The 18,204-nt window shown below is 42.0% G+C and overlaps 1 protein-coding gene across 7 annotated transcripts in view; it reads left to right on the top strand.

The window, feature by feature from the left end:
• sema4d (sema domain, immunoglobulin domain (Ig), transmembrane domain (TM) and short cytoplasmic domain, (semaphorin) 4D) overlaps positions 1–17,942 on the top strand; it is a 58,415-nt gene extending 40,473 nt beyond the window's left edge. For 4 of the 7 annotated variants that reach the window (XM_037752030.1, XM_037752032.1, XM_037752031.1 and 1 more), the window contains 13 exons: positions 119–264; positions 361–423; positions 508–606; positions 720–813; positions 988–1,104; positions 3,035–3,186; positions 5,374–5,549; positions 5,660–5,816; positions 6,006–6,228; positions 7,222–7,334; positions 8,667–8,839; positions 9,025–9,071; positions 9,203–11,260. In XM_037752030.1, the coding sequence (XP_037607958.1) occupies positions 119–264; positions 361–423; positions 508–606; positions 720–813; positions 988–1,104; positions 3,035–3,186; positions 5,374–5,549; positions 5,660–5,816; positions 6,006–6,228; positions 7,222–7,334; positions 8,667–8,839; positions 9,025–9,071; positions 9,203–10,215 (2,573 nt within the window). In that variant the 3' untranslated portion in view covers positions 10,216–11,260. Of the gene's footprint in view, positions 1–118; positions 265–360; positions 424–507; positions 607–719; positions 814–987; positions 1,105–3,034; positions 3,187–5,373; positions 5,550–5,659; positions 5,817–6,005; positions 6,229–7,221; positions 7,335–8,666; positions 8,840–9,024; positions 9,072–9,202; positions 11,261–11,689; positions 11,891–13,450; positions 13,664–13,863; positions 13,956–17,209 lie in introns of those variants that run through there. The other 3 variants (XM_037752034.1, XM_037752035.1, XM_037752036.1) reach the window with 3 other exon arrangements.
• The last annotated feature ends 262 nt before the right edge of the window (positions 17,943–18,204 follow it).

The following is an 18,204-nucleotide window of genomic DNA, read 5'->3' as shown; positions in this document are numbered from 1 at the left end:
AAAATATTGATTATAGCAGCTTTAAATTCAATTCTCAATACTGTTGAATACACATGTTGATAAGTAAAACGTTCTGTGGATGTTAAAGTAATGGGATCCAATGTTTTTTTCCCACTAGATTTAGATCTGATGGAGTTTTCGGAGCCGGGGATCTTCAACTATTCCACGTTGCTGCTGAGTGTGAAAAGAGACGCGCTGTATGTGGGAGCCAGGGAGGCCATCTTTGAGCTCAGCATGAAGAACGTGACAGTCAAAAACAACAAGGTACCAAAATACGAAAACGGCTTTAAGGATAAGGAAAAGAATACTTGTAAAAATGTTAAATGTGATTTTCTTCTTTTTTTTTTTTACCACTCCAAGGTTCAATGGACAGTTGCAGAAAACCCCATGGTGATGTGCACACAAAAAGGAAAATCAAAAGAGGTTAGTTCAGTAATTCATAAGTTGTTTTGGTGTCTACAGTAAAACACCAGTGTACTTTAATCAGTTTGGATTGTTTCTTTCCAGAGGGATTGTCTAAACTACATCCGAGTGCTCCAAGTCGTAGACGACGAGCGGCTGTATGTCTGCGGCACGCACGCCTTTCAACCTCAGTGTGACTACTTGGTAGGTTGACGCTCAATCCCTCCTCAACTGGAAACATGATGCCGCACTAATAAACATGTGCTCGGACTCGCCAATCATCACAGTGACCTTTTAACTGAAATTTAATCTTTCAGAACCTCGCTGACTTCTCGTTAGACGGCCGACCCGAGGACGGCCGGGGAAAGTGCTCCTTTGACCCGTCACAAAGCTTCACCACGGTCATGGTTGGTGAGTTGAGAACAGATTTATGTCATATAACAAAGAGCTCTTTTGGTTGTGAGACCTGCCCTGCTATAAAATGCACAATAATCCCCCAATAATCTCTTGTTTTTTTGGGAGACAAAATGGACTTGCTGGACAATAAATTGCTATTTTTTGTTTGATTCCCTGCGTTTCTATCAGATGGAGAGCTGTACTCGGGGACAGCTTATAACTTCTTAGGCAGTGAACCGATTATGTCCAGATACTCTCCGTCCCAGTCGCTGCTGAGGACAGAGTACTCCACATCATGGCTCAATGGTGAGTTGGCAAAATGGATCCCAGCACACTAGATGCTGCTTCCGTGAACACTTAATTGATTACCACAGGTGAGGTTTCGAACGTCTAGCTCTTCTTCAGACGTTCGAAACGTGACCGGTGGTAATCAATGAAATGTTCATGGGAGCGGTATCTAGAGTGCAGACTTCATTTTTCCGTCTTTTACATGTTTTTCCGTCCAGCACCTAGTATTTATCTTCTTGATGTGCGTGCTTTTGTAAATACTTTTTCAATGGTGATATGTGACAGTATGTGAAAAGTGAACATCTTGAATGAAAAAAAGTAATGGATGTGTCTGGTAGAGATGTCCCGAGCCAAACCTAAGGCTCACTAACGGGGCGTTATATTTTACTTGATCAGTATCGGCTAAAATGAAAATGGTTCATAATCGGATCCTTTCTTTACTCCGCCCCTCAGCCTGCTCGTGTTGTAGCGATGCCCTGCTTTAAGACGTCGTACTTTGTGAGCATTTCGCTCACACATGCGAGTGAAAATTCCAGTGAGACTATATGGGTGGGGGAAAATATCAACTACAGTATAGTATCGTGATATTTCGCGTGGTAATATTGTATCGAGACACGTCGTCACAAGACAGGTATCGATCATCTTCTTCTTATTATTATTATATAAACTATTAAAGGAATAATGTGTAGGATCTGGCGGTATCTAGCGGTGAGGTGAGGAGATTGCAACAAGGCGGTGCAACATGGCGGACTCTGTGGAGAAAGGACCAGCTCCCTATGTAGATATAAACGGCTCATTCTAAGCTAACAAAAAAAAGTAATAAATTGCATTATATCTTATCGCAATACTCAACATATCGCAAAATGTTTAAAATCACAATAAGATCGTATCGTGACTTTAAGGACCAGTCGTAACAATTAGGGGGATCTATTGGTGGAAATGGAATATAATATTAATAAGTATATTTTCTTTAGTGTATAATCACCTGATAATAAGAATTGTTGGGTTTTCGTTACCTTAGAATGAGCCGTTCATATCTACATAGGGAGCGGGTCCTCTTCGTGGAGTCCACCATGTTGCACCGCCATGTTTCTAACCCACTACAGACAAACCAAACACCTAACTTTTCCTCCGGAGTCAATAACGTGAATCGCTCCCGTCATTGTCGCCGCTCTCTCTCTCTTGCTTCACCACTCACTTCCCATGTACACACACACTTTAAGTATCTTGATAACATCGTATCGTGGGGCCTCTTGTGATTCCCACCCCTAGTGACTACCTGTAAAATGATTTGTTTGCACCGACAGAGTGACTCTGAGTTCAGACACTGAGGTTGACAATAAACACAGATTTGCTGTAATGGTAACAAATCTGTTTTGTGTCCTTGTTCTTTCTCATTAGCAAAGAGTGCAAAACATTCAGGTAGCAGTTTCTCATTTTTAGACTGCACTGGTCGTCGCTTTCACCGATTAAAATGACAAGCGTTTCCGGCGGTAGGTCATATCAGCTGTCAGTGATTAATGTTAATTTATATGAGCAACTTGATATCAGACCAAAATGAAATAGTTTAAATTGTTTATGAGGTAAAGGATACTCCACTCCGTAACACCACCGTACAACCGCGAGTGGACCGACTGATACATCTTCTCATCAGTTTCAGGAGTCGAGTTCTCCAGTTCCACTTTTGTTTAAATCATATCAATAATTGAAGCTTATGAAGTTAATATTTTTGAACCCTTGGACCTCCAGTAATTGGATCAAGTAGCTCATAAAAAAATGTGTGTCAGATTAAGTAGCCTACAGCTGTTTAGGCTTCAAAAGGAGTTTCTGGGAGCAGGAACACAATGAGGCTTTCACAATAGCAGATCAATGGTCCTAATCTTCCTATATTCCCTTTTACCAATACCTGTCTCTCTCTCTCTCCTCTCTCTGCTCTCTTTCCTCGCAGAGCCCAGTTTTGTTTTTGCCGACGTGATCAGTGAAGGGAGAAACAGAATGGATGGCGAAGACGATAAAATCTACTACTTCTTCACCGAGGTGTCAGTGGAGTACGAGTTCTTTGGCAAGCTGCTGATCCCCAGGGTGGCGCGCGTCTGTAAGGTCAGTGCACGTCATCATGTACCATCTGCACATACCAGCGGCATCCCTCTTTAGCCCACATCTCCCTGCTGTCTGTGTGTGCAGGTCTGTCTTTCTCCTGCCGTTGTCTTTTTCTCTCTAACCTGAGCTCATATCATGGTACAAATTAAGGATTTAAAAACGAACCGTTCAATGATGTACTAACCGAACCGTTGCACCACTATTAAAGGGACTGTTTGTAACTTCTTACACGTATAAATCATTGTGGGTCGGTGTTCCATGCGCGCTCGCGTGTGGCTACGCTGTTCAGACTCAGACTCCAACACAAACTACACGGAAGCACCAAAACCGCAAAGTTGTATCTAGTGAAGCCCGTCTGTTAAACAGTGTTGGCCGCGGTCGGAGGACGCGGGGGAGACCGTAGCTTTGGTCTCCAGGGCCGGAGTCTCTGCTGTACTCTGCTCCTCTGCCTGCCTGCCTTCACTCACACACCGCGCTCGTTCTCGTTCTTTCTCTCCACCTCTCATGTGCATGCGCGCACACTCCACACTGCAGAAGAGTTAGTAGCTCTGAGAATGTCTAGTGAATGTACAGTGGACGTTTGTGCAGAAATAACTGCTGCAGCTCCTCCAGACCAACAGAGGTTTCCCGTGTCTTGTGAAGTGACGGGGCTCCGCAGCGAGAAACGTTATCGTTTCCGACCAAAACTCCGGTGTCTCCCCTGTTCCTTCCGGCCGCGGTCGGGAGGCTGAAGCAGGAAAAGCCAACACTAGGATCAGCATTGATTCATGGAGAGACCTCCGTCTGGTCAGCTAACATTACTGCCAAGCAGCTGAAATATAGAGTGATATTGTGCTTTTAGCTGACGTGTGTCGCCTCACTGTTTTGAGAGATGCTCGTTCATGTCTATGTAGAACGAGCACAAACGCGAGTCCGAGCAACAGGACGCTGACTTTCGTTGACTTAACGGCCACAGGTGTCGCTGTTAACAAGACATTTCTGATTCTTACAAACAGTGCCTTTTAAAGATATTTAAGATGTTTAGTGAGCAGCTGTTCAGTTACATTCATAACTCTGTTATGTCTGACATTGATGCTCACTGATGACCAAAAACGGTTGTGAACTCCCAGAAATGATCAAATAGTGATAAACTGTGATACAAATGACATGTTCCCGTAAAAGCCAGAAGCCTAATTAGAAACAGGACGCCACAGTTAATTTTCATTATATTATCAGACTTTGATTAACAGCTGTTGTGTCAACTGTACACACAACTCAAGAGTGTAGTTTTTCAGAAGTGGAGTGGTAAAATAATATATGTATTTGTATTTATCAAACAACAAAAACATTTTTATAATTTGATTTAAATAGTAGGTATAACAGAAAATATAAATGCTATGTAAACCTCTAAAGCTATGTATTGTTAATGCTCTAACCCATCTTAAAATCATTTAAATACTTCTGATACAGTCTGATAGATAACATTTGATTTGCAGCTTTACTAGGCAAGGCAAGTTTATTTATATAGTGCATTTCAGCTACAAGGCGATCCAAAGCGCTTTACATAAAACATGAAAAGCATCGAGACACAGTGCAAAAGAAACACATTATAAAAAGACAATTAAAAACATTAAAAATCCAAGAGAATAGAAAATAAAAACAAGCTAAAATAAATAATAAAATACAAGAATAAAAGTGACAGTGCAGCCTTGATTTACAAGAGTTGCAGCTGACCTGCTGTTTTCTGGGAGTTTGTTACCAGATAATATAAAAACTGAACGCAGCTTCTCCATATTTAGTTTTGACTACGGGGACAGAAAGCAGACCGTCCCAGATGACCTGACAGGTCTGGATGGTTCATAATGTAGCAGAAGATAGAGCTCTGTGGTTTACTGTCTTGTCTTTAACTAATGTTCAATTCTGGCATCTTTTTAGGAGAATATCAACTGTGAATATAGATATTACCCATTGGCAGGACATAAAAAGGTCTGCCAATCACTTATTGCTTTGCTAGAATGGTAATGACTGCAGGAGGCTCAGACAAAAATAAGATTTTGAAAAGTAATGGGGACACGTTGCTCCCACCCTCGATGGAAAATTACGGCCTTGCACACATTCTTGTGCCTCTCTCTTCTCCCTTCAGCCCTCATTCCTCTGCCTCTCCCCCCATCGCCTAATGTGCTGAATGATAAACCTCTCTCCACACAGGGCGACCTCGGGGGGCAGCGCACCCTGCAGAAGAAATGGACGTCCTTCCTGAAAGCCAAGCTGGTGTGCTCCATGCCCGAGCTCAACTTTGTTTTCAACGTAGTGCACGACGTGTTCATCCTGAAGGGGGCGGACCGCAGGGACACGGTCATCTACGGAGTCTTCACCTCCCAGTGGTCAGTGATTTTAAAGATCTTGAGAAGGGGATCAGAAATATTTCAATATAATGCACGTTCCTTAAATTCACGTCTCTTCTCTCCCGACTCCTTCCTCCTCATCCCCACAGGGGTAACGTGGGCTTGTCGGCAGTGTGCGCTTACAACTTGACGGCTGTGGAGGAAGTCTTCTCCAAGGGCAAGTACATGCAGAAGGCCACAGTGGAGCAGTCTCACACTAAGTGGGTCCGGTATAACGGCATCACTCCTTCTCCACGTCCTGGAGCGGTACGTACCATTAACACAGCTCCAATAATTTAGCTCAGGTTTGTGTAAATGCTTGTAGGCCAGGGCCAGGGAATGCTTTATTTATAATACAGATGTTAAAAAAAAGAGGAGAATGATGTGTCTCAGTTCTTTTTAATAGACGGATGTGAACATACTTTACTATAATAAAACATTGAATGTCTCCACCAGTGTATTAACAACCTGATGCGACGGCAGAACATCAGCAGCTCTCTCCACCTGCCAGACAAGACCCTCCAGTTTGTGAAGGACCACCCCCTGCTGGAGGACCCCGTCCTGCCCATCGGCAACGGGCCTCGCCTCATCACCAAAGACGTCAACTACACTCAGATCGTCGTGGAGAGGGTGCGCGCACTCGATAGGAACATTTACGACGTCATCTTCACCGGAACAGGTACGGACACATCAGTTATTAATAACACTTTTGAATTTGAAACTGTTATAAAATGACTGTTCTCACGCTACTGGAATTTCTAACTTTGATACGATGCCTTGAAAAATATAAATTTTTAATATCACTGGCCTGGGAAAAATTTACACTGAGGCGTGTAATTTTATATTTTTATTAAAAGATAAATAGGTGTGTGTGTGTCTACTTGCTGTCTGACAGAACAGAGAGCAAAAAGCACAGCTGGTCTCCGTGTATCGATACTGTGGAAAATGAATATTGAAACAATTTCAAATATTCAGTATCAATATGTAACGATACTTTGATATTTTTTTAACACTATTTAACACTATTATATATATTTTATATATATGTATTATATATATATATATATATATATATATATGTATTATATATATATATTTATATATATTTATATATTATTTGATATATATATAATGTTGTCCTTATCAAGTTTATTGGCCCCTGGTGTACATATGTGCTGAGCCCCAGTATATTTATTCTATTTGTTATTTATTGATGTATACAATTAAATAGTTCTGTTTTAAGAAAAAACTGCCTGTATCACAACTATTATATAATGGTTTGGATTTTATTTTTTTTAAACAAAATATCAAAGTTGACAATTTGTAAAAAGATATTGCAAATATTCAAACATAAAAAGATATTACATGTAACTCACAATTCTACTCAAACGGAGGTGTCTTATTTATAACATAGATTATGTGTAAGGTTGTCAAACTCTGGACAGTTTCAGTGTTCAACACCTAGAAGTAGTGGGTCTGTTTACCAATGAAAGCTGAGCACATATGGAGAATAATAAAGTAAAAGAAACTGATCAGTCTGCATCTATCTGATACCATTCAGTTGAAATACGCCTCGATCATTCAGTATTGTGATCTTTGTTGTTTTAAAGAGGCTAATTTCTGGCTTCTACCTCCGCTGATTAATTGACATTTTTACCATTCTCATCTTTAGATAAGGGAGTCCTGCACAAGTCGGTGGTGTATGAAGGAGAAGTGCACATTGTGGAGGAGATCCAGCTCCTGAAGAACTCTGAGTCCATCAAGAACCTGCTGCTGTCCTCTGAGGTCAGTGACGTTACTGTAACCGTTAATAACCGTACAAAGAGACAACTACGGCACAATAATAGTACCTAGACAGGCAGTGTGACAGTGTCTATGTTGTGGTATACTGCACTCAGTTGCCAGTTTATTAGGTACGCTAAGCTTAATCCATTTGTGCCCGCAACTGATTTTTTTAATTTCCTTTAGTGGAAGTGTTCTCTGGGCTTTCCTAAGCACTAATGTGAAGACATTTCTTTAAATCAGTCAAACCGTTTGGCTGAAAAGTGAGTTGTTCTTATCATACTGTATATTTAGTATTTGGGCACATGATGGGACCACTGTTTCGGCAAAAGACTCCGTTATATTTCAGGAAACGACAGTAGTCTTGTGCCCAAATACTAGAGATAAGAAAATGACTATCTCAGAAAGTACAAGGAACACAATCAAGTCTTTGGTGTCTATAAACTCATAACAAGTTGAATATCAAAGAAAAGTACACATATGCAGTGTAAACATGTAAAATATTTAATAAACACACTGTCAGCATTTTCCAAATTTTTCAAAAATCCTGACTTGACGATTAATAAAAGTGAGATTTTTCAGGTGATCGTACTGTTAGATAATTGCCCAAAGTAGGTCCATACCAAATTTTAAAGGTCCCATATTGTAAAAAGTGAGATTTTCATGTCTTTTATATTATAAAGCAGGTTTAAGTGCTAAATAAATACTGTTAAACTATCAAAATGCTCAATATACGGATAAATACACACAGCCTGTATTCAGAAATTGTGTGTTTGAAACAAGCCGTTAGGATTTCTGTCCATTTGTGATGTCACAAATATACAATATTGAGACCATTACACGGTTTTAAACATAAACATTCTAAAAGTGTCCCAGTTTGTTTCCTGTTGCAGTGTATGTGAATGACATCAGCTGACAGGAAGTAAACACGGACCCAAGCAGTTGCCTAGCAACGCAATTCCATTGAAATGCACTAAAACGGAGCATTTCAGGGAGAGGGTAAATACAGGTATATTCAGGCAGACAGTATGAGGAAAATAAAGTTGTTTTTTTTAACATTACAGCATGTAAACAGCACGATATGGGACCTTTAAGACTTTTGACCAATCAGAACAAATCTTGTAGCATTTTTCCTTATCATACTAAATCTAGTCTTAATGCAGTCTAATACAACAGTTGTGCAAATAAATGCGAATGTTCAGTTTTTGTTGATTAAACTGATCATTCTGTGCTGCTGTTAAACAGAGAGCGTTTTTTGTTCCCCTCACACAAACCTGCAGGTTTGTTTGTGTGTTTGCATGTTTTTCTGATGTGAACAACCTTGTGCTCCCACAGACCCGCTCCCTGTACGCCGGCTCTGACTCCGGTGTAGTCCAGTCCCCCACAGCCTTCTGCAGCCGGTATCTGTCCTGCGACGACTGCGTCCTGGCTCGAGACCCGTACTGTGCCTGGGACCCTCACGCTGCTGCCTGTGTCAATATCTTTGACGTTCCCAGCCAGCGGCTTAGGTAATCTTTTCTTTCTACATACCGGTACTCCACTCATGCGTTATTAAAACTGCCTATCGAAACCAAAACCACCATTGTCTTTACCGATACTCCATCCAGTTTGACAGCCTGCTTTACTGTCTCGGTCGAGATAAGCGTGCATATTTTTAGATTGCCATGAAAATAATGCTTGTTTGTGTTTTCAGGAAGCTGATCCAGAACCTGAACGGTGACGCAGACAAGTGTCCTTCAGGTAGGGTGCTCACATGTGGCCTAATAAAGAAGCTTTAGAACACCTAAATGTAATCCTTGTTGTATGATTGTCCTCTACTGGACCTCACTGGGCCCCGAAAGTCATTACTTCCTCTCTGTTTTGCCTCTTAGCATCAGGTCTGTCTCTGAAGGACTACCAGCGTGTGACAGTGAAACCAGGGAGCTCCGCTGAGCTGCCGTGCCTGGGACACTCCAACCTGGCCCAGGTGATGTGGAAATCCAACGGCTCCGCGCTCACCGAGGCCTCTCGCTTCCACCTCATAGGCGAAAACGGTCTCCTCATTTACAGCGTGGCTCCGGAGGATCAAGGTCACTACGAGTGCTGGTCGGTGGAATGGGCCCCCGCCGCCGGGAAGAACTTCAGCCGCCTCCTGGCCGGATACGTCCTCACTCTGGATCTCCCGCCCAGAGCCCCTCACCAGACGGGCCACGTGACCGCCACCACCCTCGGCGGCCGGGAGACATCCAGCGCGCGTGCAGCTGAAGGTAATGGTAAGACAGACAGAGCCCTACTAACGTCGGCCCTCGCCCCTCCCAGCTTCACAGCCACAGTCCAATTCACCCCCCCACCCCAAACTGACTCATCACTAACCCCGCCGCCCAGCAGCACAGTCCAGTTCCAGCCGAAACAGCACCTTCCTCCGAGCTCCAACGCCCCCCACCCGGACAGCCGGGACCCGGCGGCGGAGTATTTACAGCACAACAACAGCACCGCCCTCCTCTTCCTTTTCCTCCTGTTTTTCCTCCTCTTCTTGGCAGCGCTGGCGTACAACTGCTACATGCAGTACCTCCCCGCTCCCTGCCTGCGGCTGCGAGCCGCTCTCCTGGGCAGCCACAAGAGCGCCCATCAGCCTGAGTACCGGGCCTGCGAGGCCGGTTTGATGGAGGCGTCCGCGAGTGACAAAATTAACATGACGGAGCAGCCGACGCAGAACGGCAGCCAAACCACTCAGAACCTGCGGGCGCTGCGCGACACCGGGTACGAGACCGAGCCGGAGTGCGGCAACGGTCAGATCCCGTCTCAGACTTTCGGAGGCGACAGCCCGTCCCAAGAGAAACCCTTCGACGTGGACTGTGAATCTCAGCCCATCCAGTTTGCAGATGCAGATGAACCATACTGCTAGCCACAAGTTGTTTCTCTCAGAGACTATGTCATGGGGGGGTCACACTCTTGCTGCCTCTTCCAACGACTAACAAGTCTAAGTGGTCTCCTCTATATGAAAGTATGTTCAGTGTACAGCATCACATGAAGTTTAGTTATCACAAGGCTTAAGTCAGGCGTCCCGCTTGAACTGGAGAGATTTAAAGAGGTAGTATGAGGTGTTTCTCAGTGGGGTTGTATGAGGTACTGATCCATAGTCAGTGTATTACCTACAGTACATGACGGTCAGCACGCCCACAGTTTGGAGAAGCAGACAGGACTAACAGAAGCAAAGCAATGTGCTGCTGTGGACGGGGCCGGCAGCAAAACGTATTTTAGCTATCTAAAAGAAAAGCCCATCTGAAAAATCAATAGCTGTGTTTCCATTCAATTGTCAAGCAGATTTTAAGCAAACTTTTGAAATGCCTCAAAAGAAAGTTATGCAAGTTCGGCGCGTGTCCATCAACTGGTTTGGAGCGAATAAACTCGGCTACAGCGTAGTTTGCTCAGACTATGGATCAGTACCTCATACAACCCCACTCCAAAACACCCGAACTATCCCTTTAACTCTTGTCTGATTTGGGGTTTATGCTGATAAATCAGAAACTGTATTGACAGAAGCTGCACCCTCTCAGCTTAGTCCAGCAAGAAAAGCTATTCCTTAAATTCCAAATTGGAAACATTGTTTACCAAATTGGTAAGTTACCTTGATGTTTTCCAAATTGGAGTCATGATTTTTTTTTGTACAGCCTGGGTGAAAAATAATCTCTTGAAGCTTTTTGCATCTGGTGTAGGCTATTATTGGACTAAATGCTTCAACGTTACAGTAATTTCTCAGGGAAGATTTGCTCTGTACGTTCTTGCCTAGCTGTGTACAGTGTTGCCATCTGCAGCGCCTGGTATGTGGGCCTTAATCTCACCCAGTGAGGTGGCAACGTTTAGGGGTTTGAAGGTCAGAGAAAAAAGAAAAGCGACAACTTGCATGATAGAAAAATGCTGGAATAAATCAAACCACTGTCTCGTGTAGAGTTGTCTTGTTGAGTTTCTCTGTATTTTATTTTAAGTCTACATTCCTACACGGATACAACTCTGATGGTCCTGTGTATTAACCTTTACTAGTAATTTTCCCTTAAATATGTTCAGTATGACGTGATGCTTGATAATATCAATCATCAGTTCTTGTTCTAAAACAGCCCTGGAAACAATCTTTAGAACTATTTTTTGTATTATTACTTCAGTTTTAGAGAGTTATTATTTAAGATGAGTCACATCTGTGGTAATAATCATTTTGTTTATTGTGTAAGTAGTTCTTCATTTGTTATTTTATTTATTGCAGCAGATTTCTGTAGTAGATCCTAGCCCCCCCCTTCCTCTTCCTCTCGTCTGTGTTGCATGTCACCCTCTTGTTCCTATTTTCCTCAACACTCTCTCTTTTCCCATCACTCCCTCCCTCGCAGCTTCTTCTCCTGTCGACACTTCATCTTCCCTGTCCTCTTCCTCCTCCTCCTCCTCCTCCTCTTCTTCCACCTCTTCCTCCACCAAGCCCCACAGCGTGGAGGCCCGGGAGGCAGAGGTGAGGCTGTTGCCTCCCCTGCTGAAGGACCAGGCCTGGGGGGTTCACGCCCAGGAGTCCTTCCTGCTCTTCTGCCTCGCCTTGGGTGAGTGGTAGTCTGTGACGGCGACTCAGCTCCCAAACTGGAAGCCTCTCGCTTTTTTTAACCCTTTCCTTTTTCACTCATTCTCTCTCCTTTTCTGCATGTTGCATGTTACCTTTTCCCAATCTAACCGGGAGTGTGTTTGTGTGTGTGTGTTTGTGGATTAAAACAAGCCCACCCTTTTGCTTCAAGGCGTCTGACTCACGGAGAACTGTTCATCTCCGTTTTAGGTGTCTGGTAAGATACCTGTATAATGAGCGAATGTTTTTAAAAGACATTAAACTGTCAACCTCCCAATTCACTGTTAATAAAAGGTACAGTCTTGTGTATAGTAATATGTAAAAGCAGTCTCACGTGAAACTTGTAAAATTGGATGGATCCTTTTTTTTTTTAATCCAGGGTATTGTTGAAGGCGTCTTACATCTCAATCTTTTTTGTGCCTGTAAATATATTTGTATATATGGAAAAAAATCCCATTTGAAGATGTACATAAATCTAGGGGGACATTTTGGGGACTATTGCTCTTGGTAGGGAGGCTAAATAAATCTTGTCAAATGTTTTCAACACTGGCTCGTTTTCTTACATTTTTTACTTCGGTCATGACTTTTTTTTTAAGCAATGTGGACTCATTAGTGACAATAATAAAGTGGTGCAAGGATGACCTATTTTGTAGGCCAACCCCGGAAGTTAGCGTCGCCCTGGGTTCTCTCGACAAAAAAAAATAAGCTCTGTGGCAAACAAACATTTATGATACTTAGATGTTTTGTTCAGCAAGATAATCTTCAGAAATGAACACCACTTTTAGGATTTTTGAAGCGTGAATGCAATTAACATTATATGCTGTAAAGGCGGACGAGTTGCCGTGATGACGTTTAGTAGTCTCACTTAGCCCGTTGTTAGAACCGCCTTTTTAAAGACACGTAAAAGATTCAAAATTTAAGAGTATTTATTGATACATTTTATGTAGTAGAACAAAACGTTAAATCTCTTCAGCTTGTGTTAACCACAGACCTTATTTCAGGCATGTAACTAAAAACCCACCGACTTCCAGACGAGGGAACCGGAAGTGCTAAAATGCTAACTCATTTCTGGATTTCAGGCAAGGCCTATGGAAAGGAGGCTGGGTCACGGGCGGACATGGGTCTTGGGGTATGGGGTATCACACCAAAGATATGACGCGTTGATGACGCGTGACCCAGCCTCCTTCAATAGGCCTTGGTTTTAGGACTCATTCCTGCACCACTGAAAAAATACTCCAGAAGACGACTGTATGTGGCCAAAAGATGAGGATCCTGTTACATATACCGAAAATATAAAAAGAAAAATAGTTGAAAATGCTGGTTATCTTAACAAGAGATGAATTCAAGTTATAGAAACTCTATGCAAACTACAGTATGTAGCCTACAGCTCAGTAAATCTGGCTTCATATGACTCCGCCTGTTCAAGATGCACTGAATAACAGAGGTGAGATCAGGCATACTTTTACACTGCATGTGTGGCCTGTCAGTGTCTCGACCATCCCCCCCCCCGATGGTCAACATGAAGTCCTATTCTGTCCCTCAGGTCCAAGTGATGTCCACATTCACTGGCTAATAAACGGGCACAGTCTGGATACCCCGATCATGGAGCACCGCCGGGTGCTGGGTCAAAGGGAGGTGCTGGTGAGCAGCTGGCTCCGAGAGGGGGCGTTGCTCAAGGACGCCCGCTACCAGTGTGTCGCTGAGGCCAGCACGGGAAGTGACATATCAGAAGTGGACCTCCGCCTCACTATCGGAGGTATCTGGACCGGATGCTTGTGTGTCCAGTGTGCTGTACAATATGGATCCGTCCACCTTGACAATATGTGTATTAAAAATGTCTCCTAAATGTGAGATATGTTAGTGTAGAGTAATGCATGTAAAGTAGAGAGGTACCTGGTATTGGTTGTCAGCATTGCCACTGCCATTATTTCCATAAAAGATGTTGTTATTTGACAGATGAGGAGAGCATCCCATCCAGGAATTCGAACCAATGGAGAGGTGCACTCACAGAGCACGAGCAGTTGCTAAAAAGATGGGAAAAGGCCTGGGTAGGTCTATGTCTGTGCATGTGAGTGTGAGTTTTCTCCCAACGTCATAATGGTTATTGTGCAGTTTGCCCGGATCACGTGCACCAGTTTGAACCTGTGCTGCATGTTCGGCTGTAGTAAAGTGGTTTGAACTCTCTGGCAGTTTGAGAAGTGCAAAGACCAGATTCATTGGGGGAAATAATTAGGGACACAAAGCTAAAGCCAGCTAATTGATATTGCATGAAAGAAGTGAACTAATTTAACTAAATTACTAGCTAACTTCTTTAACCATCACATTTAACTCCATTACATTTAAACACATTTTCTGCTCCACATGAACTATTACAGTTTTTTTCTCATTAGATTTGAGCTCAAATCTCTGAACTATTAGTTTGCTGCTCACCACAGATTTTACTTTTTCATTCATTCAAGCAAATTGCACGTGTTTTGGAACAATGTGCGCGAAAGAGTAAGTACAATATTGTCTCCAATTTGCACAATAACCCTTGCACATGGCTTGCTGATCAACTGATGAGTTGACTGTTTGCAAATTGTTTTCACAACTCCTAAACATTCTTTCATCGTCTGAGCCATCACATGCAAAGCGATCCATTCAATCATCTAAATCTGTCAGACACACATATATTCCATGAATATCTATTACATGGTGTTAAGTACTATGAGGAGGTACAATTAGTTTTGTTTTTTTTACTGAACAACAGCAGTTTTTATTTATCTTTAATGGCATGGATCATTTTGTGTCAAATTTTCTATTCGCTGTATATGACTTTACATGAAAGCTCAATGGTGATGTTTTTTTTTATAATACGTGTGACACATTGCTACTAGGGTTGTCAATCGATTAAAATATTTAATTGCGATTAATCGCATAATGTCCATCGTTAATCGCAAATGAATTGCATATTTTTTATCTGTTCAAAATGTACCTTAAAGGGAGATTTGTCAAGTATTTAATACTCTTATCAACATGGGAGTGGGTAAATATGCTGCTTTATGCAAATGTATGTATATATTTATTATTGTAAATCAATTAACAACACAAAACAATGACAGATATTGTCCAGAAACCCTCACAGGTACTGCATTTAGCATAAAAATACGCTCAAATCATAACATGTTAAACTGCAGCCCAACAGGCAACAACAGCTGACAGTGTGTCAGTGTGCTGACTTGACTATGACTTGCCCCCAAACTGCATGTGATTATCATAAAGTGGGCATGTCTGTAAAGGGGAGACCTGTGGGTACCCAAAGAACCCATTTACATTCACATATCTTGAGGTCAGAGGTCAAGGGACCCCTTTGAAAAAGGACATGGCAGTTTTTCCTCGCCAAAATTTAGTTAAGTTTGGAGCGTTATTTATGGATTCATTAGGTTTTTTTAGTTTCAGATGATGATGATTTGCATTAACGCGTTGTTATGGTGTTAACGTTGACAGCCCTAATTGCTACACAAATATATTTACTGTAAACACAAATGTGCATATCCTGTTTCTGTCTTTACAGTATTGACTTTTCCCAGTCAATGTTTCCCTGCTGGGAATCTAAACAGCTCAGTGCGATACACAATAGCCTTCAGCAAGACAAAACGGACATTCTGGTAGCTACATAAGCAGTCAGTGTCAACAACAAGTAGAACAAAACAGATTTGCATATAAGAAACATTTCCAGAGTTGACTACCATAGTGAAAAAAACATGTTTAACCAGTAGCTACGGCTCGCACAATGACAAAACAACGTTTCACTTTAGTGGCATTGGCCAATTTACTGACACAATAACTAGCTTTTGAAGCATGAATGAAGTGTTTTGGGTGAGTTATTACCTTTTGTAGACATGCCAAAGACTTATTTCCCATGAAACAGTTATGATAATTGCACTTATAGTTTAGAGAAAGTCAAGACTTTTTTCAATAAATGAGCCAAAGCGATAGTGAAAAACTGTAAGATACATTCATCTTAGTGTGTTCTTGATAACGAGACACTTTTCTGTTCATTTAAAATGATTACCAAAGGTTTTTTCCAAAAAATATATGCACTACATGTCTTGTGACTTTTTCATGTCAGTGTCAGTGTCAGTAAACTTTGAAATTCTTATGGGGAGTCATTAGATCTGTTGATAGATATATGACTCTGTCTCCATCATTAAGGTAACATTTCATCAGCCATCTTTTCCTGTAGCTGTTAAAGTTTGGATAAGCAGCATACATAAAAGTTTCATGATTCAGATCCTGTCCCTATTTGTTTGAATGCAGTACTACTTGCATCAAGTTTGAACAGAAATTTGGAATTGCGTTGCTAAGCAACAGTTTGGGTCCAGGTTTACTTCCTGTCAGCTGATGTTATTTACATACACTGCAACAGGAAATAAACTGAGACACATTTAGAATGTTTACATTTAAAGCCGTGCAATGGTCTAAATATTGTTGATTCCTGTCTATTTGTGACATCACAAATAGACAGGAATCCTAACGGCTTGTTTCAAACGCACAATTTCTAGAAACGAGTTGTGTGTATTGCTCCGTATATTGAGCATTTTGATACTTTCACAGTAAGTATACAGCACTCAAATCTGCTTTATAATATGAAAGATATGAAAATCTTACTTTTTACAATATGGGACCTTTAAATTACTGATAAAATCAGAGATGTGGGCAGCGATTCAGAGGTCTAGAACTAGGCTAGTTTGAAGAGGACCTATTGTGCTTTTTCCCTTTCCTTTAGTATGTTATATAGTATTTTTGTACATGTAAAAAGTCAGCGAAGTTACAAAGTCCACGCCAAAGGGAGTTACTCTCCCCCACAGAAACACTGCTCCTGAACTGCCTGAAAAGCCTCGCTTAATTTCCTGCCTTTTCTTCTGTAACATGGTGATGTCACCAAGTAACACATTTGCATAAAACCTGGCTGGCAGCTAGTTTAGCACACCCTCAAAAAAAGCTAGCGACTCCTCTGGTTGTATAGAAGTCTATGAGAAAATGAGCCTACTTCTCACTTGATTTATTACCTCAGTAAACATAATAAACATGAGTTTATGGTCTCAATCGCTAGTTTCAAGTCTTCTTCAATACAGCATGATGTGCATTTAGTAAATTATGGTCCCATTTAGAGTCAAATAGACCATAAAACAGGGGATGCTTTAGGGCGTGGCTACCTTGTGGTCGACAGGTCGCTACCACGGCGTCTGTTATTAACATTTCGTCCATTTTTACATCCTTCTCTACTTGTACGGTACAACTCTGTTTTTTTCCTCCACAGGAAAGCTGTGATGGCCACTGAGCTCTGTGAAGACATCATAAGCTGAATCTGGTTGTGAACACGGTCCTCCCTTCAGCCCAGGTGGGCCACACCTTTTGACACTGAAACTATCAGATGGAACACAATGTCCCGGTGTCACTGGAGTTTGGTGGAGCGTGAACACCTGCCTTCTGCAGGAGTGGGGGGGGGGGGCCTGGCTGCGACGATGGTGTTGGGACTCCTTCCAAAACTGACGAGGAGATGAAGGTCATCGGTCTGAGGACGTGTGGGCACCAAATATGCATTTATTTCTATTTTTACTGATGAAATCCTGAAAGCAGTGCTCGTATGGAACAATAAGACTGATGATATATGAGGAGCACTGATGTGTATTTGTAAGACAAATGTCTCAGATGTCTCAGTACGGTCCTTCAGAGCTATCTTGCAGTTTGACATTTTCACTTGAGATTGCACAGTGTCTTTAATATTTATTGGGCATTTATTTTTTTCCTTCCAGAGGGTCAAAGCCTAGGTTTATTCACTGGGTTTTGATTGCAGGAATGGAGTAGGTTACTGTGGGAAGTAGGGTTCTTTTCAACCAGAGCATACCTCTGATGTTTGACATTAAGCATATCGTTGGTCTGTTTCCTTACTGCTTATCTGTCTGCAGTTAGTTTTTGTTCACATTTAAACTGTGACTACCTATTTGCTTTTGAAGCAGAAATAAACAGAGTTTGTTTTATCTGCTGCATCACATTTTTGCTATGTTTGAATGAAGCATGTTTATCTGATGATAGATTAAATATTCACAGACCTGATTCACCCATTTATAAAGAAGTTATTTCTCCCGCAGGATCAGAACTAAAGTGGTGACACGTCAGCCTTTTCCACCGGAACACATTCTACCATCTGAATTATTAACCGACTGACCGACCAGCTTGCATTTCTCACTGAAAGCCACTTATGACATTTTCAGAGGATACGATAATATTCTTGACTGAAAACTCCTCCATAGA

Source organism: Sebastes umbrosus, chromosome 19 (genome assembly GCF_015220745.1).
Source record: "Sebastes umbrosus isolate fSebUmb1 chromosome 19, fSebUmb1.pri, whole genome shotgun sequence".
NCBI lineage: Eukaryota > Metazoa > Chordata > Actinopteri > Perciformes > Sebastidae > Sebastes > Sebastes umbrosus.
This window is presented reverse-complemented; position numbering and strand designations above follow the sequence as displayed.